Source organism: Strongylocentrotus purpuratus, unplaced genomic scaffold (assembly GCF_000002235.5).
Source record: "Strongylocentrotus purpuratus isolate Spur 01 unplaced genomic scaffold, Spur_5.0 spur5_scaffold_9, whole genome shotgun sequence".
Classification (NCBI taxonomy): Eukaryota; Metazoa; Echinodermata; class Echinoidea; order Camarodonta; family Strongylocentrotidae; genus Strongylocentrotus; species Strongylocentrotus purpuratus.
The window spans coordinates 12,422,677-12,449,430 of NW_022145615.1; the positions used below are offsets into that span (position 1 = coordinate 12,422,677).

At 40.7% G+C, this 26,754-nt stretch overlaps 1 protein-coding gene across 1 annotated transcript; it reads left to right on the forward strand.

Moving 5' to 3' along the window:
• Positions 1–1,385: 1,385 nt before the first annotated feature.
• On the forward strand, positions 1,386–8,563 carry LOC754259. The gene is made up of 3 exons (XM_030976333.1): positions 1,386–4,979; positions 5,131–7,549; positions 7,930–8,563. Exons 1-2 carry the CDS (start codon positions 1,386–1,388, stop codon positions 6,982–6,984), a joined length of 5,448 nt encoding a protein of 1,815 aa, XP_030832193.1. The 3' UTR covers positions 6,985–7,549; positions 7,930–8,563.
• The last annotated feature ends 18,191 nt before the right edge of the window (positions 8,564–26,754 follow it).

Here is a 26,754-nt window from a genome sequence, read left to right on the forward strand (position 1 = left end):
AAATGTCAATTTATTATACATGTATTTTGTACATCAAGAAGTTATTTTATTATACATGTATTTTGTACATCAAGAAGTTATTTTATTATACTTGTATTTCGTACATCAAGTAGTTAATTGAACGATCACTGAAGTAATCGTTGAACACTGAAGCGTTTTATTGCTAAAAGATTCATATCAAATGTAAATACCGTTATACTTATTATTCGTATGTTTTGACTTTGTCATTTTTTCAGTTCTTACGGCTTTTGACAAGAATAAACGTCTACAAGAAGCATAGACTATACAAGCCAGTACTAGAGAACGTGTGCGTCGTTTTTTGTTCTTCATCTAAGTAAATACATCGGGGCAGGCACAGTAAGAACACTACCACAGGGTGGTAAGTACTCTACCCACAAGTTAGCGACTACACTCTACCCAATACGTAGATGATGCATGCATCCGGGACGTGGAAGGCTACATCTCCAGCAAGCTCACTCTTCAAGGCTCATGGCATCGCTGCTGGACTGTCAAGCTCAAGAGCGTACAAGAAAAGGAGGTCAAGCTATAATTGATAATCTTTGACCTGGAAAGAACATTGAACTATCCTATAAATTCCACTTGATTTATTTTGTGGAAGCAGCTCCTTCGTATATCCTTTGAAATGGTAATATAGTAGGGGTTGATTTGGTATTGCTGTTGCAATTAGAATAGTTTGATAAATTTAGTATATTTTAATTTATTTGTACTAGAGCCTTACATTTCCTTGAGTGTGCAAATTTGGGTAATAATTTGTGCAAAATAAGATAAGGGTGAACAAATTTGTGTTTAATAAGAAAGAAGCACAAATTTTATCGGTATTGCCAAAATTTGTAATAAGCCTTTAAATATTTGCTAATTGATTCAAACTACGGATTCCTTTTAATTTTTTGGAATTGATATTAGCTGTTTAGGCTAATTCATAAACCTTTTGGTTAAACGTGCAAATTTAAATAATTTTTGTGTGAGAAAGTTCAAGTTGTTTTTTGTGAGCAAATTTTGGTTAAATCATAATTTCTACCATTGTCAGAGATTATTCTAAAATTCATGACTAACACGTTATAAATGTTTTAATTGTAAAGTAGGTGTGCACCTATCGATATGAAATTGTAGTGCACAACTGAGCAACTGAATTTACTTTGGAGTCGCTGTCCTGCATTGCTGCGTGCATTAAGTAGTGCGCATGTGGGGTTGCGAGCATTGTATTTCGGCTTCGGCTGGTGACATGGTCTGGGGCCTCTTGACTGATGCCTTGGGTATGGTCTGGTATCAGGTGAATAGTATCGCTTAGACTAGTAGGCGGGTTGAGCGGTTGTAGGGTTTGTATTTCATTGGCTTCTCCTAGGTCCATTGTATTTATAAGTAATATGACGGAAAAGTCGCACAGTAGGAAGTCCTCAAGAGAGCGACAACCTACAGAAAAGATGGCAGCTCTGCAAGGGGAAGAGTCGGTGAAGACAGAACGGAAGTTCTTCAAACACTATGGGGCTCTGAAGACTATCGTCAAGGAAGCAAGGAAGGCAATCAAGGCTGAAAAAGAAGAAGCGATGATCAAGCAGCATATCGAAGCGCTGGAAAATGGAGAGAAGGAATTGATAACATTGTTTGAAGGCTTGAGGAAGCACAAGGCTCCTATAAGAGAAGTAAGGGAGAGAATGGATAGAGGAAATGCGATGGTCCGAGATATTATAAATGCCCTTGAAGAAGTTCTAGGGTCACTGGGAAGTCCCTTTGATGCCGAGGACCGCAAGCAGATCGCAAGAGAGCTCTTAAAGCAAGACTATGCCAAGTCGGTCTTCAGCTCGTCCTTAAGTGAGGTGGACCCAGATGCAGGAACAAGCCAGCAACCGGAAGCCACCCCAGTCCATGCCACCTTTAGTCTCCCTGGTCAGCTTTCTCGCGGCAAGATCTCACCCCGTCCTCCTTCATCTGTCAATTCTGCAGATACTCTGTCAGAAGGCCCAACAGCGCCTTCTGTGTCAGAAGGCCCATCAGCGCCTTCTGCCTACAGTCCTCAGTCATCGCCACTGGTAGATAGTCAGCATTTTGCCCAAGCCCTAGCCGACAATATGTATCGGAATCGGCTTCCAGTCCCAGTACCTCATACCTTCAGTGGTAATCCCCTCGAATTTATTGAATTCGAGAGAAGTTTCAGGACTCTAATTGGGGACAGGATACCGGCTACAGAAAAGCTTTATTATCTGAAGCAATACGTGACAGGACCGGCCAGAGAGGCAATAGAAGGATTCTTCTATGGAAGTTCAGAAGATGCCTATGCTGGTGCCTGGAACACTCTAAGGCAGAGGTATGGCCACCCATTCCAAGTCCAACGGGTCTTCCGGGAAAAGCTGCACAACTGGCCAAAGGTACCATCAAGAGACGGGAAGGCACTTCAAAGGTTTGCAGACTTCCTAAAGAGCTGCATGGACGCCATGCCCTACGTGCCAGGTTTGGAGGTATTGAATGACTGCCTTGAAAACCAACGACTTCTTGGTAAGCTGCCTGAATGGCTTGCTGCCAGCTGGAATAGGCAGGTTACAAATGCCATCCAGAATGGGGGATTGTATCCACAGTTCAAGGTGTTTGTGGGATTCATGATCAAGGAGGCACAGATCGCCAACAATCCAATCTCTTCACTGGAGGCCTTAAAAGGCGGTGAATCCTCGAGCCCAAGGAAGGACAAGCTTCCCACAAGGAAAAGCTCTACACTGGCCGTGAAAAGCAAAGAGGAACGGACGAAGCACCACAAGCACCCACCTGAAGGCAAGAAACCTGCCAAAGGCTGCGGCCTGTGCCGGTCGACAGACCATTTCCTGGATGGATGCCCTCAATTCAAGGCCAAATCCTTAACTGACCGCAAGGGTTTTGTAAAGGAGAATGGCTTCTGCTTCGGTTGTCTTCGGCAAGGGCACTTCAGCAAGGATTGTACGAAGAGACACAAATGTGAAGTTTGCGGCAAGCGACATCCCTCCTCCCTCCATGAGTGGCGTCCTGAGGCAAGTCAAGACGAAACGGAGCAAGCCGCAACAACATCCCATAAGCTGCACTTTGGAAAAACCACCAGTACGTCAATGATTGTGCCAGTATGGGTTGCTTCAGAGCAGTCCCCAACAAAGGAGGTACTAACATATGCTCTTTTAGATACCCAGAGTGATGCCTCCTTTGTCCTAGAAGAAGTAGCTCAGAGCTTAGGCGTTAAGCGACAGCCCTTGAGACTACAGTTATCAACGATGACGTCCTCATCCACCATCCAGTGCGATGCAGTGAACAATCTGGTAGTAAGAGGCATGACTTCTCCCACTAAGGTGGAGATTTCAAAATGCTACACTCGAGAGTTCATACCAGCAAACCGGGAGCATATCCCAACTAGGGAAACTGCAGACAAGTGGCCTCACCTTCAAGAAATCGCTCGGGATATGTCTGCTCTCCAAGGTTGTGAAGTTGGGTTGTTAATAGGTTATAACTGTCCCAAAGCCTTAGTCCCTAGACAGGTTGTAACAGGCACCGATGCTGAGCCTTACGCTGTACGAACAGACCTGGGATGGAGCGTCATCGGTGCAGCAGACACTCAAGAAGGTGACGTCGACTCAAGCCGATGTGGCAGAGTGGCTACACGGGAGCTGCCAGGAATAACACCCAAAGATGTGCTCAAGGCCCTAGAGGCAGATTTCTCGGAAAGGTCCAGTAAGGACATATCCTACTCCCAAGAGGATATAGAGTTTGTGAAGCTCTTGGAAACCACCATTGCGAAGAATGAAGACGGTCATCTCATAATGCCACTACCCTTCAAGAAAATGCCTGACATGCCAAATAACAGACGTCTTGCAGAAGTTCGACTCAAACATCTACAAAGGAAGATGGAAAGGGACGAAAGGTACAAAGAGCAGTACCAGGCTTTCATGACTGAAATGATCAAGAATGGTTATGCAGAGAGGGTACAGGAAGAAAGTCCCCCTGGGTCGACGAACTACATCCCACATCATGGTGTTTACCATCCTCAAAAGAAGAAAATCAGAGTAGTTTTTGACTGCGCAGCAAGATTCCGTGGTACATGCTTGAATGATCACCTCCTGAAAGGCCCTGACCTCACCAATGCCTTGGTGGGAGTACTGCTCAGATTCAGGCAGCACGATGTGGCCATCATGTGTGATATTGAGAAGATGTTCTATCAATTCCAGGTGACGGAAGAACATAGGGATTACCTACGCTTCCTATGGTGGGAGGGCAAAGACACAAAGGGCAAGCCAGTGGACTATCGTATGAAGGTACACCTTTTCGGTGCTGCATCCTCACCAGGATGTGCGAACTATGGCCTAAAGCACCTTGCCAAAGAGTACAAAGATGACTTCCCCATGGCTTCACGTTTCCTAGCGAGAAATTTCTATGTGGACGATGGTATTACAAGTCTACCAAGTTCAGAAGAGGCCATTCACTTGGCAAGAGAAGCCATGGAACTTTGCCAGAGAGGGGGTATACGCCTCCACAAGTTTGTGTCTAACACAAAATCTGTCCTAGAGAGCATCCCAGAGTCAGAGCGCTCTGTTGATGTCACTAGTTTGGACCTCAACTTAGAAGAGTCAATGGAGAGAGCTTTGGGAATCTCGTGGAACCTAGCAGCTGACTATCTTTGTTTCAAGATTGCCCTGAAGGAGCAGCCGTGGTCCAGAAGAGGTATTCTCTCAACTGTGGCCTCATTGTATGACCCGCTGGGTTTTGTGGCCCCCGTGGTGCTACAGGGGAAGAAAATCCTTCAGGAAATGTGTCAAAAGGGACTTGGATGGGATGATCCCGTCCCGGAAGCCTTGCGGCCATCATGGGATCAGTGGCTCAAGGAACTGCCGCAGTTAGAGTCCCTTAGGATTCCTCGATGTCTTCATCCTCCTGGCTTCAGTAATCCAGTTGTGGTGCAACTGCATCACTTCTCAGATGCCAGCACCATGGGATATGGTCAGTGCTCATATGTACGGTTCGTGAACGAGAGGGAGGAAGTTCATTGCTCTCTGATTTTTGCCAAAGCGAGAGTCGCTCCATCCAAGGTAGTAACCATACCACGACTAGAGTTAACAGCTGCGGTGGTCTCAGCAAAGGTCAGCTCTATGTTAAAAAAACGAGCTGGAGCTTCAACTGGTTGAAGAGTTCTTTTGGACTGACTCCAAGGTAGTCATAGGCTACATCAACAATGAGGCCCGAAGGTTTCATACATTTGTGGCAAATAGAGTTCAGCTAATCAGGGATAGAAGTCTCCAAGATCAATGGCACTATGTACCCACCGAAGAAAATCCGGCTGACCATGCATCCAGAGGACTCAGCCCGACAGAGCTACTGAAGACCAAGCAATGGATGAATGGGCCAGACTTCCTTTGGGAACGTAACTTTGAGTTCAGAGATACCTCCGCACAACTGAATGTTGGTGACCCTGAGGTGAAGATAGCTGTCTTCGCAACTAACCTCAATCTTGACAAGCCAGACCTGCTACAACGTCTAGCCAGACTCTCTAGCTGGTCTTTGATGATTAGAGTCTTGTGTCGACTCAGAATGGCCTCAAGGAAAGGTGATGAACGAGCCTCACTTGCTCAAGAGAGAGAGAAGGCTAAGGTATTCATCCTTCAGCTAGTTCAAAGAGAGACTTTTTCTCAAGAGATGAAGTGCTTGACTCAGAAGAAAACTGTGAAGGGCGCAAGCAGCATCCATGATCTGGATCCATACTTAGACGAGGATGGAACCCTACGAGTTGGAGGTAGGCTAAAGGACCTGCCCCATCCTGTCATCCTTCCAAAGAACAGCCAGATCACCAGAGCAATCGTACAGCACTTCCATCAGAAAGTCTGTCATCAAGGTAGAGGCATCACTCAGAACGAGATACGAGCCAATGGATACTGGATCGTGAAGGGATCTAGATTGGTAGCGCAGTTGATTAAGAACTGCGTAACTTGCAGACGCCTACGCAGACCCCAGGAAGAGCAAAAGATGGCCAACCTTCCAGATGATAGGGTAGAGCCCTCTTACCCTTTTACGTTCGTGGGCATGGACTGTTTTGGTCCATTTGTTGTTAAAAGAGGTCGCTCGGATGTGAAGCGATATGGGTTGCTCTTCACTTGTCTGTGTTCTAGAGGCGTTCACATTGAAATGGTTGATGACATGTCTACAGATTCATTCATTAATGCTCTGCGTTGTTTCATTGCAATCAGAGGAGCAGTCCGACGAATCAGGTGCGACCAAGGTAGCAATTTCGTGGGAGCTAGGAATGAATTTCAGGTAGCCATGAAGGAAATGGATGCTGTCAAGGTTAAAGCCTATCTTGCAGACAAGCAGTGTGAATTTGTTTTCAATGCTCCTCATTCAAGTCATGCCGGAGGGGTTTGGGAACGGCAGATCCGTTCTATAAGGAATGTCCTGAGGGCTACTATTGACTTATGCCCTGGAAGACTCACTGATGCGTCTCTGCGTACCTTCTTCTATGAAGCAATGGCTATTGTGAATAGTCGGCCTTTGACGATGACCAATCTGAACGACCCCAGTACTGCTGCACCTTTGACACCGAATCATCTTCTCACTATGAAGAAGTTGGTGCCGTTGCCACCTCCTGGTGAGTTTCCTAAGACAGGTATGTACCTGAGGAAAGCTTGGAGAAGAGTCCAATTCTTGACACAACAGTTCTGGTCCCGATGGCGCAAGGAGTACCTTCTTTCCTTGCAAGGGCGTAATAAGTGGACTAAAACACGAAGGAACTTGAGGATTGGAGATGTTGTCTTGCTGATGGACAACGAAGTGCCACGTGTGAAGTGGCCCCTTGCTGTAGTTACAGCAGTGACTCCCGGCGATGACGGTTTGGTCAGAAAGGTCCAGGTACGAGTAGGAACAAGGAACCTGGAAAAGGGGGCTAAGAGGTCAGAGTTATGGAGACCAGTGCAGAAAGTGGTCCTCCTCGTGGAACATCCTAGAACGTCTGACTCAGATTCCGAATGAATGTTTTAGTCACCCTACTTCAGAGTTGTTGGTGAATTGTGCATTCCCTGTGATCGCTCATCTCGCCTCGCCCTGTGCTTTGATTTTGCTCATGGCTTCAGTCATGGAGGTTTCGGACAGCAGTTGTCTGTCGTTGCCGGATGCATTGCTCTGTCTGCCCCATTCTTGCGCGCCTTATGTGCTTTGCGGTGCATGGCAGTGACTCCTTTGTTCAGTTATGTTGTTCAGTTGTGCAAGTGTATTTAAGTCTAGTATTAATTATACTGTAGTTGTTACTTTGCTACATACAGTTGCAACTTTGTTTTTTTTGTAATACATGTAATTACTAGATTCATGTGTAATGGAGTACCGGTAGTTGAAAATTACCAACACAGGTTGTCATTGTATGGCAGGTTGAATTATTTGTAAGTAATTTGGTGGGAGTGTAACAGTCGGCACTCCATAGTTTGGGGGCGCTAGCACTTCATAAAACCAAAACAAACTGTGCACATAAATGTTCGATGATTCACGAACAATGCTCGACAAGGAAGCCATCAAACCTTGAGCTTTTCATCAGTTTAACGATGTGAGTAGAATTGAGAGTATGAAGAATCTTGAATTAATGGTTTTCTGATCAGACTAAACTCATTGGAGGTTGATATTATAACGTATTTATATGCTAAATGTTGTCTTTAATTGTTGAACTTTGATTGTTGAACTTTGATTGTTAACGAACACGTGTATGTGTGTATGATTGTGTGTGTTCTTATATACGCATAACACATTCAGAGCGCATCGTTGAATGCGATTATAGAGTATTGTACATGCACTTTACGTGCTACTCAAAATCATCCATCTTCTCTGTGATGAGTTATGTAATTTAAGCTGTATAATACTAATGATAAATGTATCTTGCTAGATGTTGAGACATAAACATAGACATGTATAATTCCCTTCAATTTGCAGATGGGAACAGTATAAGGCTGTAACTGTAACAAGATGTGCATCAAGTTGAAAGTAAATCGGTCTGTCTTTGATGTCAGCACTCAGCAGGCACAGTGGTAAGCTTACATATAAGTGCCTCACTGTAATATGTTTATCCCATTATGATGTGTGGTTCATATTTTGAGCTGTGTTAAATTAATCTTATTGTAAACCACAAACTTGCTATTCTTGGTGTAATTGGCATTCTGGTGAAGTCACTTAATAACAGTATTATTTATACAATGTGCATGAAAGTTATTCCAAAGAAACAATACCTCAAGTACAGATACATAAATGGAAGTTTAGACATTGTTCATGTTAAATGTCAATTTATTATACATGTATTTTGTACATCAAGAAGTTATTTTATTATACATGTATTTTGTACATCAAGAAGTTATTTTATTATACTTGTATTTCGTACATCAAGTAGTTAATTGAACGATCACTGAAGTAATCGTTGAACACTGAAGCGTTTTATTGCTAAAAGATTCATATCAAATGTAAATACCGTTATACTTATTATTCGTATGTTTTGACTTTGTCATTTTTTCAGTTCTTACGGCTTTTGACAAGAATAAACGTCTACAAGAAGCATAGACTATACAAGCCAGTACTAGAGAACGTGTGCGTCGTTTTTTGTTCTTCATCTAAGTAAATACATCGGGGCAGGCACAATTGCAGTTTCTTTGTTTTTATTTGTGGGTACTACCCCCTACCCTAGCCCCCGCTGTGTACAGTCATGGTTCAGTGGCAAAGCAATGGCCTCGTAACTGTGAGGCCCCATGATCAAAACCGTGTCGATGTGCCATATTAGTGCCCTTTTGTTGGGCATTAATCTTCATTACTGTCATTTATGACTTAAGGGCGTATCCCCTAGTTGATAAGCAAAGTAGCATACACATGCTTTAGCATTCACGCAAAACCAACACTAGCAAATTATTATTCATTAAATTCTGAGAATGTATTCTATTATCTAGATCTATTAGGAATAAATCTTTGTCAAAATAATTCCATAAATTGGGGTAAAAAAAAAATATTCGAACTATATGAGCGACAGTGTATATTGGTCGACTGTCAATTCTTTTTCTTTCTGACGTCAATAGCTTTTGTTACGTATATTTGTATATCATTGCGTAATATTCTTTTTCTTTGTAATGTCGTGTGATACTATTAACGCCTATAATAATGGAACAGCGAGACCAGACATTGTCATTCTTTCTTTCATTATTTTCTTGGGGGGGGGGGTGGACACAAATTATTATATCTAGGGGTCATCTGACTCACATCTCCAAGCCCACAATATTAAATAAATATTTAATTCTTCCTTCTTTCCTCTCATTTTTCTTAGAATAACACACCTATGATAACTCCATTATCAAAGGCGCGCGTAGAGAGGCACATCGACAGAACCACGCGATGTTACAAAGAAAACACGTTATAAATTCAATGGATGTCAAGAAAACTTTCGGTAAAAGTTTTCCAAGCAATAATGAACAGCATGACGCTGGTCAACCGTTACAGTAGTCGTGAGTCAGAGTTCTTGGAAAACGAACCCTATAAATGCCCACAAATAGTGTAGGAAAGGATGAATGTGGAGAAAAGTAAGCATACACCGGCCAGATACATTTCCAAGAAAAAACACAGTTTTGTTACCTGTTCCTTCCAGCTGGTAGGAAGTGACATTTTCAACCAATCAGGTTCAAGTTGCATCATGAGTGACCAGACACCAGCCAATAGCTTCTGATGGGGTGTAAACTTCAAAACTATTCCTAAGAATTAATACTAATCGCCCCAAATCTTGACCATTAGGTCTGTGGGGGAGGGGGGAATTGTTATTATATTCCCCTAGAATTTCATTTGCAATTCAGAAGCTGTTGCAAACCGAATGAGAAACTACTTGTATTAGTAATACACAAAGTATTACAAGTTGTTCGTCAGAATACTATAATCAGCTCTTTGTGAATACAAACAAGGTGTTGTAGAGGAGAATATGATAGTCCAGGTTTTGTGATTCCACAGTGGAGAAATTGGAATCAGTGTAAATCTATAAACACCAACGACAAGTTATGAGTACTCGTTATATTTAATCTTACTGATGGCTAAAAGTTATGTACAGGTATCATGATTGTGTTATTACATGTTTTATATGTATTTTGATGTGCTATTGTATAACTGTTGTATTGCTTTAACCAAGTGTGTTTGTGGTCACATGTCAAATAGAACATTCCGAATTATTGTACACTCTAAAATCATGACGACGTAAAATAACTGAATTTTTGGAAAAAGATGTTATTAATTATGAATACTAGGTACACAAGATGGTACATAATGTATTGATAATTAATATGTAATTATAGATTGAACAAATTACTAGAAATAGTTTAAATTTATATCAAATTTGGCAGGGTGTTTAGAATTCATGTAGCTGTACTGTAGCTGAAACTGAGGGACAGGACGGAACCATTGGTCCAGGTCTATCCAGCGACAGGGGCTGGCGTCAAGACAGTCAAGTCGTCGTCAGTATACTCCAGAAGCAGGAAATACCCACACTACAGACATAGCTAAGGATCTACATTAATTATTGAATTGTATTAATATTTTGTTTAAGTCTCATATGTTTGTAATTTGTTTGTATATTCTCTTGCGACTATTGTTTTGAATATGTTACATTAATAAAGGTTATTTCAACTGAATTATCTGTGTGAATTAGTTTTCTGTTTGCAAGGTAACCAAATTCCTAGATTTCAGACCTTGTGACAATAATACTGTATACAAATACACGTGCGAAGTAATCAATATTATGATGAATTTGGGAATTCCCATGGAATATATTTTTCTATATCAATCTACTTCTCATTAAACAGTTGGTGATCGTATATTCTGATTTAGTCTTCATAAAGCTCAGCTAGAATTTTTCAGCCTTCAAACGAACTAGACAGAGAAAACAATATTCTGAATGGGAATAGGAGACGTCCTGTTCACTCTCAAAAATAACGGATACAAAGAAAGTTCTTGACCACCCTGTTTTTAATTTTTGCAAGGGCGGAGACATTTTGTTAACCTTTGCACAAAAAAAAATTAAGGGCAGAAATTGAAAAACTCAATATTAAAGCTAGGCACCATAGTATTCTCTCATTTTCATTTCTCACAATTGTGAAGGTTTATTTCCAAGAGAGTCACGAAAATTGTTTGAATTTGTCCAATTTATTTCATGGTATTGTAAATAAGTATTCGGACTTGTGCATGAATTCATGCTCAAATCTAGGATCCAACTGAGGCACGTGGCTTGTCATTTGTTTAAGGTAGGAGTGTCCTTCCAGGGTATATACAGAACCCTGAATTCGAGATAATACAAGGCAAACACACTTAAGTGATTAAAGCAATACCACACTCATATTTAGCACGTCAAAATACATGCTGCATGTATAATAACGCAATCACGATACATAACTTATAGCCATCAGTAAGATTAAACAAAATGAGTATTCATAACTTCTCGTTGGTGTTCACAGATCTACACTGATTCTAATTTCTCCAAGATGGAATCACAAGACCTGGACTACCTTTCTTGTATTCACATAGTGCTGAATATAGTATTATGACGAACGACTTGTAATACCTTGTGTATTGGTCAAACAAGTACTTTCTCATTCGAATTGCAACAGGTTTAGAATTGTAATTTAATTGCTAGCTGAATTTATAACAATTTACCCCATAGACCTAATGGTCAAGATTTTGAGTGTTCTTAGGAAAAGTTTTGAAGTCTACGCCTCATAAAATTAGCTTGTGACTGGTCACTCATTATGCAGCTTGAACCTGATTGGTTGAAACTTTCACTTCCTACCGGCCGGAAGGACCAGGTAACAAAACTGTGTTTCTTCTTGGAAATGTATGACCGATGGATGTTTACTTTTCTCCCCATTCATCCTTTCCTTCATCTTTTCAATTCATTTCAATTAGATTCAATTTGTTTTATTAAACCGTTTTAAACCCAAAACAGTAAACAAATCACGATTGTATGAACATTAGTGATACAGTGTAAATGGTCAGGGTGCCCCTAAAAGCCAAGGCTCGATTAATAGGGCCCCCAATACATAAATAAATAATCATAGAGTAAACATTAGATAATAAACTAACTTAGTTATAAAACAAAACATGAAGCATTAAACATACAAATATTAAAAGGGAACTAGGAAAATGTGAAATAAGAAATCGTAGGAAGGAGAGATGTAACTACATGTTTGTGGGGCGTGTAGGTAGTTATTATTGAACGTTTGAGTTTGGCTTGGCTTCCTTTTCAGGGATAGTCCCAAGAAATCTTACTCAAGACTACTGTAAATTTTGACCAGAATCATACTTTTCATTATTACTTGGAAAACTTGTACCGGAAGTTTCGTTCTTCTTTCCCACGAAATTTATCTTTGCTTTAGGAATTTTCTATCTCAAGACAATCCTACTAACAAAGAACATAATTATGTAAGTGTACGTGACATAATAATAAATCATTATAATCATAAACCTGAATACAAACAAATTACAAAATCTCTATGCGATACGAAATGTGGTTACAAAAATAAAAATGCATTTTGCATAGCATACAATAAATAGTCTTCTATTCAAAGTCATCTCCTGACACCCATTGTGGAATGTAATTGTTTTCCTTGTTATGTCGTGTGGTACTTTTGTTTTCATAGCAAACATGGTGCCTCTGTCGATATGCCTCTCTACGCAAGACTACGATAACGGAGTTATCATATGTGTGTTATTCTTTTTTTAAAGGAGAGGAAAGAAGGAAGAGGAATAATATTTACGGGGGAACTTTAAGATATCCAATGTTATGGGCCTGAAGGTGTGAGTTTGTAGACTCCTAGATATAATACTACAACCCCCCCCCCCCAAAAAAAAAAAGTAAAATAAATAATAATAATAATAATGAAAGAAAGAAATACAGTGTCTGGTCTCGCTGCTCCTTTATCATAGGCGTTATCATAGCATCACACGACATAACACAGAAAATGACTATCAGACGATCATTTGCAAATATACGTAAAAAAGGATATAGACGTCGGGAAACAGACAGGTGATCATTAGCCGTGTTCACACGCTGGCAATTTTTGTTCAGCGTGAAGGTCGTGTTTAGAGCTAATCGGCGTAAGTATGGTAGGGACGGCGTAAAGGTCGGCGTAGTGAACGTCTGAACGATAGTCGTGTTAGCTATGCCGAACTTTACGCCGACTGATTTACACCTGGATTTTTCCTGGAGTAACGCGATAACACGACCAGAGAGTGATGTAAGGTGACCGTGTGGATGCTCTCACTTGGTAGTCGGAGTATCTGTGACCTTTCACAAGAGTTGTATGACCTCACATTTAAAACTTCCGGGGTCACACATACAGTGTTTACCACATGCGAGTGTGCCTGTAGAGTGATTTTCATGGTTTAGGGATAATGTTTGTTTACAATCGAAAATGAAAACGAGATTTTGCGAGGTTTAGATGTGGAAGTTGCAGGGAAAAACTTACGCCGACAATCGGTAATATTTAGCAAAAGACAAGTTTAGGATTGGACTTATATCAGTTACGTATAATAGAATAGATGGCTAAAATGACATCTCTAAAGAAATAAAACCCTCCCCTTTGGAGAATGGAAGAGTCCTGGAAGGAGAAACAAATGAAGAGAGTGCCGGTGATACCATATGTGTCATTCTACATGCTGACACCAATTTCACCACAAGCAACTGTTTTCTTCTCTTTGTATTATTCTAGGTAAGCTTATTCTAGTTTCTATTTTATATTTGATTATTAGCTGTACACGTAATTGTTATCATGATTGTTTTGTATCTCCCACTTGATACTAGTTTATTCCATTTTAGGAATAAATGGACTTTTAAGAATGAGATATATACACAACTTTGTGACTGCAAATGTGTATCCAAAGAGTTGGATGAATGTGTTAATGCTATTTTTTTTTAGTGTTCAGATAAATAAATCGCCGGTATATTGGTTTAAAACAGTATAATGTATTGATAAGTTTGCAAGTACATAAGTGTGTACTATTTCAATGTTATACTTTATACTAGAAGGTATATAATCGATAGAAGAATAGGATTATGTTTTTTATGATTATGAATGAACGCCTCATGAAATGGTAGTGTATGTGGATACCCATTTCACAACTATGGCATGTGAACAAGCCTGTAACTACTTGCATAGACTTACTGTAACGAAGTGTAAACGCGGTACATACGTTGTTTATAAATGTGAAGAGGACCTTTATTCTGAGAGGGACTGTGTGGCCCCTCAGACTGATAAGCTACATATAAACGATGTGGTCAAGCAAGGGAGAGGTTTGGATTTTAAGCTACTGATTTTCATAGCTACGCCTATATACAAAAATAATCATATAGATTTATGCATAAATATTTTCTAATATTGCTGCATCTGTACTCCCCAACTTGGCTGCTGTCACTGGCATGAATGCATGACATGTGTGTCATTGATAAGGACATGGTAGCCTTATACCTCAGTCACACATTTGTGTATTTGGCTTGCGTATTGCTGCGTATTTATGGCAAGCCGTTTTAACATTGATTCCTATTTCTTGATATCAAGAAATTATTTTTTTTGTGTGTAAAGCAATGGTAATTCTTGATTTCAAGAAATAGGAATAAATGTTAAAACGGCTTGCCATAAATACGCAGCAATACGCAAGCCAAATACACAAAGGTGTGACTGAGGCATTAGATGAAAAGGGATTTACATTTTTTAACACTTTGCCGTCAAAGATGGCGTGCGGCATTTGAAAACAGTATTGAATCTTTAGCTGCAGTGTGTCATTGGTGTCTAGCCCCTATTTGGGAGAAGATAATAATGAATCTGTTAAGACCAGTTTAATTGTACTGTAGCAGACAACAATCATACAGTTTCAAGATGGCGTCGAAAATGACAGCACAATCCCTACAAAATCTCAAAGAGAGTTATTAATCATGTAACAAAAAAACAAAAAAGGTCTTTCCAAATCGTCATTTCTTAAAATGTGTGTTTATACATGCACGAATGTAATGTATAACTTTTGTAGCCTTATGTTTCAAAATGGGATCAAAGATCTTGAAACATTTTCGCATGTGAATTTTTAACATGGGAAATTTCAGATTTATCAATAATTATTGGTATTCAGTTTGTTGGATGATCAATAAATATTGTAAACAAAATAAAAAAGATGGTGACACTATTCTTTAACCCCAAAAACAAACGAAAAAAGAAAATGTTATCATTATCACGCGACTGCCCTTTATAATGATGTCTAAATATTTTTACGACAATAACTACATTTTGACTCTGTGCACAATTAAATTTGCCCATAGTCATGGGACAATGTTTATACGTGTAGTATACGAACTAGCTAATTAGGGGATTACCACAACAGCAAAAAGTGTTAAAAACGCTGGCATGAATGTATATTTTATTTTATTCATTATTTTTGTATTAGGCCTAGATATTTTTAAGATAAAAAGCGAAATGTTAATTGCCATCAATTATAGTTTCACATTACGTGATTATTGCATGGTATTCTGGGTAATTCAAATGCGAAGTATCATAATACATGATATTCCGAGCATTTATTTTGTTTGTCTCTTTTTATCTGTACGTTGACTTTAGTTTTGAAATTATCTGTAGCTGAAATCCATTCTACTGCATTAACGAACGTACTATTTAAATAATTATTAATCTCTTCAGTCTTTGCTTTATTTCATAGTCACAACTACTACTAGGCCTTAATATACAACATTTAAAAGGGGACATTTTTTTCTTCTTCATGTATTGGCTATGAAGTCATTTTTTTAAACTGTTTTTGCCCCTTTTTGTTCTATTTTGCCCCTTCAAATTTTGCAAGCATATTCTGGGTGGCCAAATGCTGGGCATTTCGAAACTGGATTTAAAGAATATGTCAAGGGGATAATTTTAGACTCCATTTATAACCTGCATGATGATGTTAGTATGGAAAGCCATTTGTGCAACACAATAGCATACGCAACGACTCAGCCAGCCGGTGAATAAGCGCGGGGGGGGGGGGGTATTAGAGCACATTTTTTCCCTGTTATTTAAAAAAAAAAAAAAAAAAGTTTTTTCCCTCCAAAACACACACATACAAGAGAATTGAGGGGGGGGGGTTAACCCCCAAAGCACCCCCCCCCCCACCGCCTGCGTACGTGCCTGGTGCAACAACTCGATCGATCGCGTTATGACGTTTTCGTCATTCACCCAAATCCCATTCGTTTTGCACGCAGTGCTTGCGAGCTCGACCGAGGTCCCTTCCTCGATCTCAATTACTTTCAAACTTCGTAGGCATAATTTCCGCTATCCAATCAAGGTCATCTGAATTGTTCGTTTTCCGAAATCACTCTTGCGTGACCGGACAGGTGCCATTTTGTCTTTTGGGGCCGTTTTGCGGCATTTCTTTCGGCCTACCTATCTACACTATCCGAGATGCTACAGACTTCTAACAGATTGCTCTAGATAGTCCAAGAGATGCTCTTTCGTCTGCCAATGCATGCATATCGTTCGAATATTATTGCAGTTCTATTTTATACTTCGGATATCTGCTCAGGTAGTCTGCTGGATTTTCATCCCTTCCAGGTTTATACACAAAATTAATGTTTGGATCTGGATCTTTGGATTCTGGCTTACATTCGCTTCGCGTGCTAGCAAATAAATTTGAATAAATATTGGCCCATGTAAAGAGAGAAACAAACAACGAAATAATTCCTTATAATCTAGTCACAATATAGGGGTATAGGAGAGCCACCAATGACTGTCTAAACATTGTATATTTTCACTTTGAGGTTTCCCTTTGTAACGGTGCCCCCTTTTTTCTTCAGAAAATGCCCTATTTTGATGGTGCCTCTCACACTTTGAAAGACGCTCCACCGCCCCTGCAGGTATACAATATCGGTGCTTTCATGGAACGTGTAGCAATGGGTGTGAAGATGCCATTTGATGTCCTTAATGTTCTGATATGTGATTTATAGCTAATTTCCACAAAATGGATAATGTTCTCCAATGCTTCTTCCTTTTCTCCCAATGCAGAATATCTTGCTCGTGCATCTCTAACGGCCACGCCACGCCGTCTTCTATTATGATGAAATAATAGAATCGAGCTCCGAGTGAAATCAGGTTTTTGTATTGGTCCGCTAGCTATATGACTTTCACTCGGGGGTGGGGTTAGTCTCAAATAGACCACTGTATCAGTGTATGAATTTATATTATTAGAATATAAAATGCAAAGAGACAAATCCAGAAATAAAGTGCTTGGATACGATTTGAATTACGATGTCACTTGGTAATTATTTAATTAATATGAATGACAAATCTCATCCATCAAATCAGAATAATAAAAATAATACAATTTATATATAAATGTTGCAATAAATATAATTGCAAAGTATTCTTAAGAGTTAAAGGGCGACTTAATTCTTACTTAATTAGTTACAGTCTAATGGGGAAGGGAAGGGCTAGGTTAATGGAAATGAAGTTAGTAATTATGGCCACTTAGCTCGCTGATATTTCGATCGAGGACTTGACTTGGAACGGGATGCGACTGGGACGAACTTGGACGAGACTTGGAGGAACTTGACTTGGCGGGAACAGAGCGGGACAGGAAATGACAGGAACGAAGCTGGACTTGACTTGGTGACTTGACGGGTACGGGAACGGGAACTTGACTTGGACGAAACTGGGAGTTGACTTGGACGAAATGGAAGTTGACTTGGACGACACTGGAACTTGATTTGGACGAAACTGGAAGTTGACTTGGACACTTTGATGGTTGTGTGAAAGTCCCTTAGCTTAAACGTTAAAGCTTTGTTTCAATTTTACTGTTGCTGCTTTCTGTTGATCATGAAATTCTCTCAACCTGACACTGTTGCTCTTTGCTAGAATATATCGTAGAAGGTCAACCAAAACTGTTGTTTCCCTTCTCCAAAGTCCAAATCTGGAAGTATGTTCTATATTTGATCTTGGAGCCCTGATGAGTTAGAGATGGGTTAGGAGGAGAAAGGTTCCGGGTGGGGACGTTCTAAGTGAGGGGGTTCCAAGTTAGGTGGGGGGTTCCAAGTGAGGATTTCATGCAGGGGATGGGGGTTTTATACCTAATTACATATTCACAATCTCGATTCTGAGATCTCCTCCTACAAAATATTCTTACACTAAACTTCACTATTTCATTATAATTACAGTAGGTGACTGGGCGGGCATAACACTTGATGGACACTCAAACAGTGTTCCTGGACCATTAATCCTAACATTCTGATTGGGCGAAAGTAAAAATAAGGGGAAGGAGTAGAAAAGACAAAGGCTCATTGGACAGTTTGGTATATCCCGGCTTCTACTTCCTGCGATGACTTAACTCCTTTTCCAAGAAAACAAATGCTTTGTCTATCAGCCCAAACTGGTATTCTCAGAGGCAGGGGGACAATTTATATGTTTGCTTATAATCAAAGATTGTCAACATTAACTTCCTCTCTCTGTGTTTCTAATCCTGGGGTAAATAAATCTAAGTCTTAAGTTTTGGCAACACTGGTTGAATAGGGGCTTTGTCTACTATAGGTCATGTACCTATTCTATGTGAACAGATTTAATCCTATCCTTTCCTTCATGTGAATGGACCTAAACTCCAATGAAATAAGGGGCATTCTCATTATCTACAAACATCCTATTCTTGGAACATTTGGACAAGTGGAAATGACCAGGTTTCATCCTACTATAGTTTGTTGACCTCCAGTAGAAAGGATGATGAAAATAGGAGAGAGAGAGAGAGAGAGAGAGAGGGGGGGGGGTATCTGGTTTAAAGGGAGATATCTCTACTTCGCTACATCTTCCCCTTGGCCACTTGAATGGCGACCTCGCCATTCCCAAAAATGGAATATAAAAAAACACACCTCAACTTAACTATAACTGTCTTTCCTATATTCATGGTTTACCAAATGACATCTGAAATACTACTACAACCACTACAACACTCAATTGATGCCTACTGCGCTCATATACAAGATATGAAGGCAATAGCATATAACACAATTACAGACCAAAGTATCCTACATGTATGTACACAAGTCATGTCCTATTACATAACAACAGAGATTAAACTCCACCTTTACAAATCCATCTATAAAAAAATGTCAGTGCAAACTTAAAATAAATCAAACGCATAGCTAGAATGCAAATAATTACACAAAATAATATCATGTCGGTATATCCTCAGATTCCCAAACAAAATGAAATCAAGCGATATTGTGTCAAAGCACAATATATCATAATATACATCATTTATGACTGTATCTATTAGTGCAAAGATACACAATGTATAATAAGAACTACATTTATTTTACTATTTCTTCCCTACCAATCAACCAAATGTCTCAAATAAAAGTAACAAAACTAAAACATCTTAACCTTCCATATAAAATTAAAGTGATTATCTTTATTTTATGTGAATGTTTCGATTCCTTGCAATCTAGAAAGCTTCTTACTCTCTAACCTCAAACAAAACAATAATTTGTATGATTTCCTCAAAGAAATCAGAGATACAAGATGTGTCACTTCATGTGCACATTATAACAATAATACTATGGTGCAATTAATGCATGTGTGGAACTCATTGAGCCACAAACCATATACAAACAGCTAAGGGTGGAGTATTCCCACTCTTAAAAAAAACAAGTTATTAGTACTTGTATCAATACTAAAGTATCAAAATCAATTGTCAAATTAAAATACAGAATGAGTGGCTTTCTCATCCATACCAAAGTTCATATTTACATTTCTTCTAACATTATGTAATCGCACCTGGTCAACATTTTCCCTTACACTAAAAACTGGTGCAACCACGTCACGTGTTGCCGGCAGAGTTGATAACAGAAGCACCACTAACATCAACATCATACTCGCAATGATCTCAGTTGGTGAAAACAACAAAAATATAAATTTCACAAACACTAGCAACACCAAAACATACATCATGGACCATCCATATTTGCTATTATTGATTGGCTGTACTATTTGGCTCTGGTAGTATGCTAGCCTATTTGGTGGGCGCGGGCATCTTTGCGATCGTCTCGGAGGACAATCTTCCTCAAACATGGAGGCGGCCTCTTGCTCCTCACCAGTTAGGGCGGGGCATGTATCGGGGGTAGGATCTTCCTCTTGGTCCTCTATATCAACTATATCACTGTTAGCATCACTGCTATCTTCACTAGCAGTGCTAACATGGTCATTATCGTCCTCTAAAATTACAGGGTCTGTTTCTTCTGGGGCGGGGTTCGGGGGCGTCAAATTACTATCATTTTCCTCAACATTCGGATTCACAATATTTACCTCATTTTCACTTGTATCTACCACAGGGACATCCCAAACGACAACATCAATGTCATTCTCATCACATAGGCCGGGCTCTTGCTCAATCTCAATTACAGGGGCGGGAGGGGTTTTCCTTACATGTCTAGGGGGAGGGGGCCTGGGAGGGGGTGCAGTCTTAGGCAGAAAGTTACAGGGGAGCAATAAATTGCGATGAAGCATACGGCTCTTACCACCTCCTGTTTCGGGTCGCACCTTAAACACAGGGATGTCTATGTTGGGGCGCTCCACGACAACATGTGGCACCTTGCCCCATTTGTCACCAAGCTTGTTCTTTCCTCTTACCCCCACATTTCTAACTAAGACTCTATCTCCTACCACAACCTTATTTTCCTTCAGCTTCCTATCATAGGCAGTTTTGTTTTTCTGATTCATCTCATCACCTCTTCCTGATGCCAAATTATAAGCATAATCAAGACGATCTCGTAAATGCGTGACATACTCGGGTGCACTAGAGGAGGAGTTATCTTTTGCATGGAGTCCTAAGTACAAGTCTATGGGAAGGCGGGGGTGTCTACCAAACATCAAATAAAAGGGGGAAAACCCAGTGACGTCATGTTTAGTGCAATTGTATGCGTGAATTAAGGGGGCAACATACAATTTCCAGTCACTCTTTTTCTCGTCAGAGAGGGTACCAAGCATACCGAGGAGTGTACGATTCATCCGCTCACAAGAGCCATTACCTTGGGGGTGATAGGGGGTTGTCCTAGATTTATGAGTTCCTACCAAACTACACAGTTGCTTAATTACCTCGGACTCGAAGTTTCTACCTTGATCAGAGTGCAACCGTTCAGGGAATCCATAATGTACTAGAAAGTGATCAAAGAGGGCCTTGGCCGTAGTGGTTGCCGTCTGGTTTCTGGTTGGCACCGCTACTGAGTATCGAGTAAAATGATCAGTGATAACCAAAATATTCCCGTACCCACCTTTTGATTCCTCTAGGGTCAAGTAGTCCATACAAACTAATTCAAGGGGTCTATTAGTCTTCACACTAACTAAGGGGGCAGTATTCCTCAAATTTTGGACTCCTTTTCTGCGCACACAACGACCGCAACTCCCAACATAGATTTTCACATCTTTAGCTAGGAAAGGCCAAAAGAACCTCTCACGAATCAAGTCTGTGGTTCGTTCAATTCCTAGATGGCCTATTTCGTCGTGTAGGGAGTTCAAGGCTAAGGTCCGATACTTTGGGGGAAGGACAAGTTGTAGGGTGAGCTTTCCCTTATCAAACCTCCTTCTGTACAAGACTCCTTGTTTCATCTCTAGCTTGTCCCACTCTCTCAACAAAATCTTCACCTGAAGTGACTCATTCCTAACCAAACCTATTGGGGGCTGTGTACCTTGTTTAACATAATCTATTACTTTTCTGATGGAAGGGTCCTTACTTTGTTCTTCCTCCCAGTCTGGGGGTAGGCCAGGGAAGCTATGAGGGGGGTCACTAGAACAAGTAAAAGCATTAACAGTAGTACCCATCATTTCAACATATGGACTATCTTCCACGTCAACATGTAGGGCATAATTAACTACCGCCTGGAATGCTTCAACTGAAATTGGGGGTTCACTATCTACTGGGGACTCGGTACTACAGGTGGGCTGGGGCTGTCTAGAAAGAGCATCGGCGTCAATGTTAAGCTTACCGGAGCGATATGTAAGAGTAATATCATAATTCGCTAAGGCTGCTAGCCAACGTTGCCCTGTGGCATCAAGCTTCGCCGTGGTTAGAACATAAGTGAGAGGATTATTATCTGTACAAACATGTACTTTGTTTCCATACAGAAAATCATGGAACTTATCAGTCACGGCCCATTTCAAAGCTAAAAACTCTAACTTGTGAGCAGGGGCGTTCCTTTCACTCTTATTTAATGATCGACTGGCGTATGCTATGACCCTTTCCTTCCCGTTTGCATCTAGCTGATATAGGGCTGCACCCAGTCCAGTAGTACTTGCATCTGTATGCAATATGAAAGACTTATCAAAATCAACATATGCCAACACAGGGGGGCTCATCAGCTTTTCTTTCAACAACTGAAATGCCTTTTCACATTCGGGGGTCCACTTCCAGGGAGGGGATTTGTGTGGGGGGTTCCTATGGTTACCTTTCTTCTTACGGGGTCCACCCAGGAGATCATGCAGGGGTGTGGCTATCTTAGCAAATCCAGGGATGAATTTCCTGTAATAGTTCGCAAATCCAAGAAAAGAACGAGCCTCTCGAACACAAGTAGGGGTAGCCCAACTTCTAACAGATTCGATTTTGTCTGGGTCAGTTTCGATTCCTCTATCTGAAATGATGTGGCCCAAATATTTCACTCTGGTTTGGAGGAGCTTACATTTGGATGCTTTTAGTTTGAACCCATTTTCCGCGAGGCGCTTAATGACGGTTTCTAGTCTATTAACCTGTTCATCGACAGTTCTCCCATACACTATTATGTCGTCTAAATAAACGACACAACAAGTGTGATTTAAGTCTCCTAGGCATTTCTCCATCGCCCTTTGAAAAGTACTGGGAGCATTGCAAAGTCCGAAAGGCATGCGATTGCACTCCCACAATCCGAGCGGAGGGGGAAGTACAAAAGCAGTTTTGTGCTTATCTTTCTCCTCAACTTCTAGTTGCCAATATCCAGATTTAAGATCTAAGGAGCTGAACCACTTTGCACCATGAAGCATTTGGAGCGTCTCGTCTATTCTGGGCAAAGCATAGGAATCGCGAATTGTTCGCTGATTGAGCTTGCGGAAATCTATGCAAAATCTTAAAGTCCCATCTTTCTTGCGAACAAGAACGACAGGGCTTGCATATGGGGAGAATGATTCCCTAACGACTCCGGCTTCATGCATAGATCTTATGTGTTCCCGTACTTCTTCGTACATTGAGGGGGGGATCCGCCGGTACCTCTCCCGAAATGGTTGCGCATCATTGAGGGGGATAGTGTGTTTGATGATGCTACTTCGCCCTAGATCATGATCGGATGTGCTAAAGGCATGGGAGTATTTGCCCAAAACCTTTTTCACCTTATCTACATCATAGGGGGAGGCAGGAGAGTCCGAAAAATCTAATCCCTCTATAACACCATCACCACCTCCCATTGCCTCAGGAGTTACCACGCTTTGCTTGTTTGTTTGAATGGGCCCTTGCACTTCACACACATATAGATCACCTAGAATCTGGCGTCTGTATAACCAAATGGGACTGTCAGTATGATTCTCAATCAAAATAGGGACACACCTAGATTGCTGCCGCTCGCGATCAACAACTATGACATTCTGATTAACCACCAGGCCAGTGGGGAAATCACGTATACGAGGTTCTAACATTGCTGCATATGCATATCCTACGCAAGGAAGCGATACTTCACCCGGCACAACTACTGCCTGTTTTGCAGGAATCTTAACAGCTTTTTTGGCTGCGATCCTTACAGCGCCTAGTCTGCCTTCCACGGTTGCCGGTATCGGTCGTTGCATACATGCATACACTTCTTTCCAAGTAGGGGTCAAGTCCGTATGTGATTCGAAATCATGGCCATAATTAGCATGTCCTATCTCAATACACGATTGAATAACATTTGTACCTACACATAATGGGACCTTCCGATTATATGGGGTATCGGGGACAATCAACACAGGGGCAACTAATTCCTGGGGGGCGGGGAGGGAACCTGGGAGATGAATTGAAATTTCTACATATCCTAAATAGGGGACGGGCAATCCATTTGCACCTTCAACCTTAATAAGGTTTTCAAGTGAATGGAGAGGGGTACCTTTAAGATTACATGCATAAAATGATTTACACAAAGTCGTAACTTGGGAGCCAGTGTCGATCAAACATTTGGATCTATGTCCATTAATAATGGACAAAGCTTCATTTGCTGGACCAACCATTTTCTTCATCGTAGATGGGGAAGGGAGGACATTACTAGAATTAACCTGCACCTGGTCTACTGCCTGTCCCACGGCAGAGACCTGTTTTCGTTTAAACTAAACTGTGTGTCATGGTGGAACATGGGGGTAGAATGATGGGACATGAGAGGGGGAGGATGGGACATGAGGGGAGGAGGATGGGACATGAGGGGAGGAGGATGGGGCATGTTGTCATGAGGGGGCATTGTTCCCATCATGTGAGAATTAACGGGATGGGGAGGGTGCTGGTTATAGCCATGGGATGTGGGTCTACGGAGGTTACATTCCCTAGAAAAGTGGCCTACCCTTCCACAAGTATAACATGGTCCCTTGGGAGCCCTGGGAGCCCGTGGAAAATTTGACTGGGGAGGGGGTCCCTGGCGTCCTACCTCCATCTCCCTCAATTTCTCTCGAATCTCTTTCAGCTCCTTCTCGAGGTCGGCCTGAGGGGACTGGACCTGCGCGGCATGCGCATTAATTTTGTGGCGGGGTCGCTGATTTTCCTGAGCATGAAAGTTCCGAAAATCTTCACTTTCCTGCTCTACCAGCCGAGCTACCCGCACAAGCTCGTCAAATGAGTCAATCACCTCATATTTATGCCGTATGGCTTGTTTAAGGCTTACATTCGACAAGCCCTTCCAAAATATCACGCGCAGCGTTTCATCCTTAGCCGACTTAGAGATGCCACTCCTATGCTCTGCCCTATCAATTAGCAGCTGGAGGCGAGCGCTGAAGGCAGAAACGCCTTCCTCGGGGCTCTGCTTGGAAGAGTAGAGCTGCTGTAAGAGCGCAGCCCCACTTTCAACAGTGCCATAGAACCCCTCTAACTTGCTCAAAATATCCTGGACTGTTGTGTCCACCTCCATATGTAAAATCAATTGGGCAGCTTCACCACGCAAGGATCGCCGAACTAGCCTAGCTAAGGCTTGATGACTACAGCTTTCATCTGTTTGGAGGCATTTCATCTCGTGCATCCAAACTTCGAAAGGAACATCACCACCCTTGGGTTTCGGATCCCCAGAAAATATTGAAAGTTTGAATGGGTTCTGGATTACGGTTTGGGACCTAAGTACAGGCGGACTAACATCAATTGGTTCCTTCTTTAGTTTGAGAACAAGATTGGATGGGGGAATTTCTAATATCTCAAGTACCTTGTCATCTAAGGTCTCTTTATTTAGTTCGGATATTGCTCGTAATGCAAGAACACTACTAGCAAAAGCACAGTGAGCATTACCGGTGCTCTCGCCAGTTACAGAATCTTTGCCAAAGTTTAAGTGGGACACTTCCCCAATCTTTTCTAAAAATTCTCTTAAACCGTCCTCGGTAGTTGAAGGACTCAATCCCTTTATCAAAACAACACAATCTCCCTTAACAGAAGCCATTGTTTAAAGAAGTAAGGAGAGAAAGTATGAAAGAAAAATAAAGAAGTAGAAGAGGAATAGATCTAAAGGAAATAAGAGGAATAAAAGGATCTTAGGAAAGACAACTATACGATTATTAAATCTACAACAGAAACAAAAAAAAACAGTCAAATCCCAATCTATAATATTGACTATACAAAAGAATAAGGACTTTAACATGAAATAGTATAGAGCAACGCTAAGCGGAAAATATAAAAATTTGCCAATCACTAGCGAGCATACACCTCAGCAACACATACACTCACACAAAATATTCAACCATTCGTCAGATAAGGGGGTGATATCAGAGGATTGGAATGTAATATCATCAAAAAATTAAAAAAATGGAGAACAGGGCTAGCGATTAAACAAAAAAAATGATTTTAAATAAATCAATATAAAGACCAAATAGTATAATTAATTTCCAAACAAATCAACTATTCCTCTGCACCATAAAGATTCAAATTCAAATCCTCAGTCAATGGAATACCTGCACTCAAATCTCAACGATAATGTATACAACTTCACACACAAAAAAAAAATGTAAAATGAATAAACTGTCTCCAAAACTATTTTACATATGCAAGCACTTTTTACTGACAGGGACTTGGCATCAAACCTGTCTTTAACAAAAATAATTTGGGAGCGTTACAGCTTTTTGAAATATTTAAAACCAAAATCCTACTAGAGTATTCGTGCTGATAACGCGAAGGTCGTGAGTTCCGTCTAACGGCCACGCCACGCCGTCTTCTATTATGATGAAATAATAGAATCGAGCTCCGAGTGAAATCAGGTTTTTGTATTGGTCCGCTAGCTATATGACTTTCACTCGGGGGTGGGGTTAGTCTCAAATAGACCACTGTATCAGTGTATGAATTTATATTATTAGAATATAAAATGCAAAGAGACAAATCCAGAAATAAAGTGCTTGGATACGATTTGAATTACGATGTCACTTGGTAATTATTTAATTAATATGAATGACAAATCTCATCCATCAAATCAGAATAATAAAAATAATACAATTTATATATAAATGTTGCAATAAATATAATTGCAAAGTATTCTTAAGAGTTAAAGGGCGACTTAATTCTTACTTAATT

What these genes read in the sequence shown, in the direction of transcription:
- LOC754259 (XM_030976333.1), top strand. Translation starts at nt 1,386, where the DNA reads ATGACGGAAAAGTCGCACAGTAGGAAGTCCTCAAGAGAGCGACAACCT. An exon ending in GATATGGTCAGTGCTCATAT is followed by an intron (nt 4,980 to 5,130) that starts GTACGGTTCGTG and finishes TAAAAAAACGAG; the next exon opens with CTGGAGCTTCAACTGGTTGA.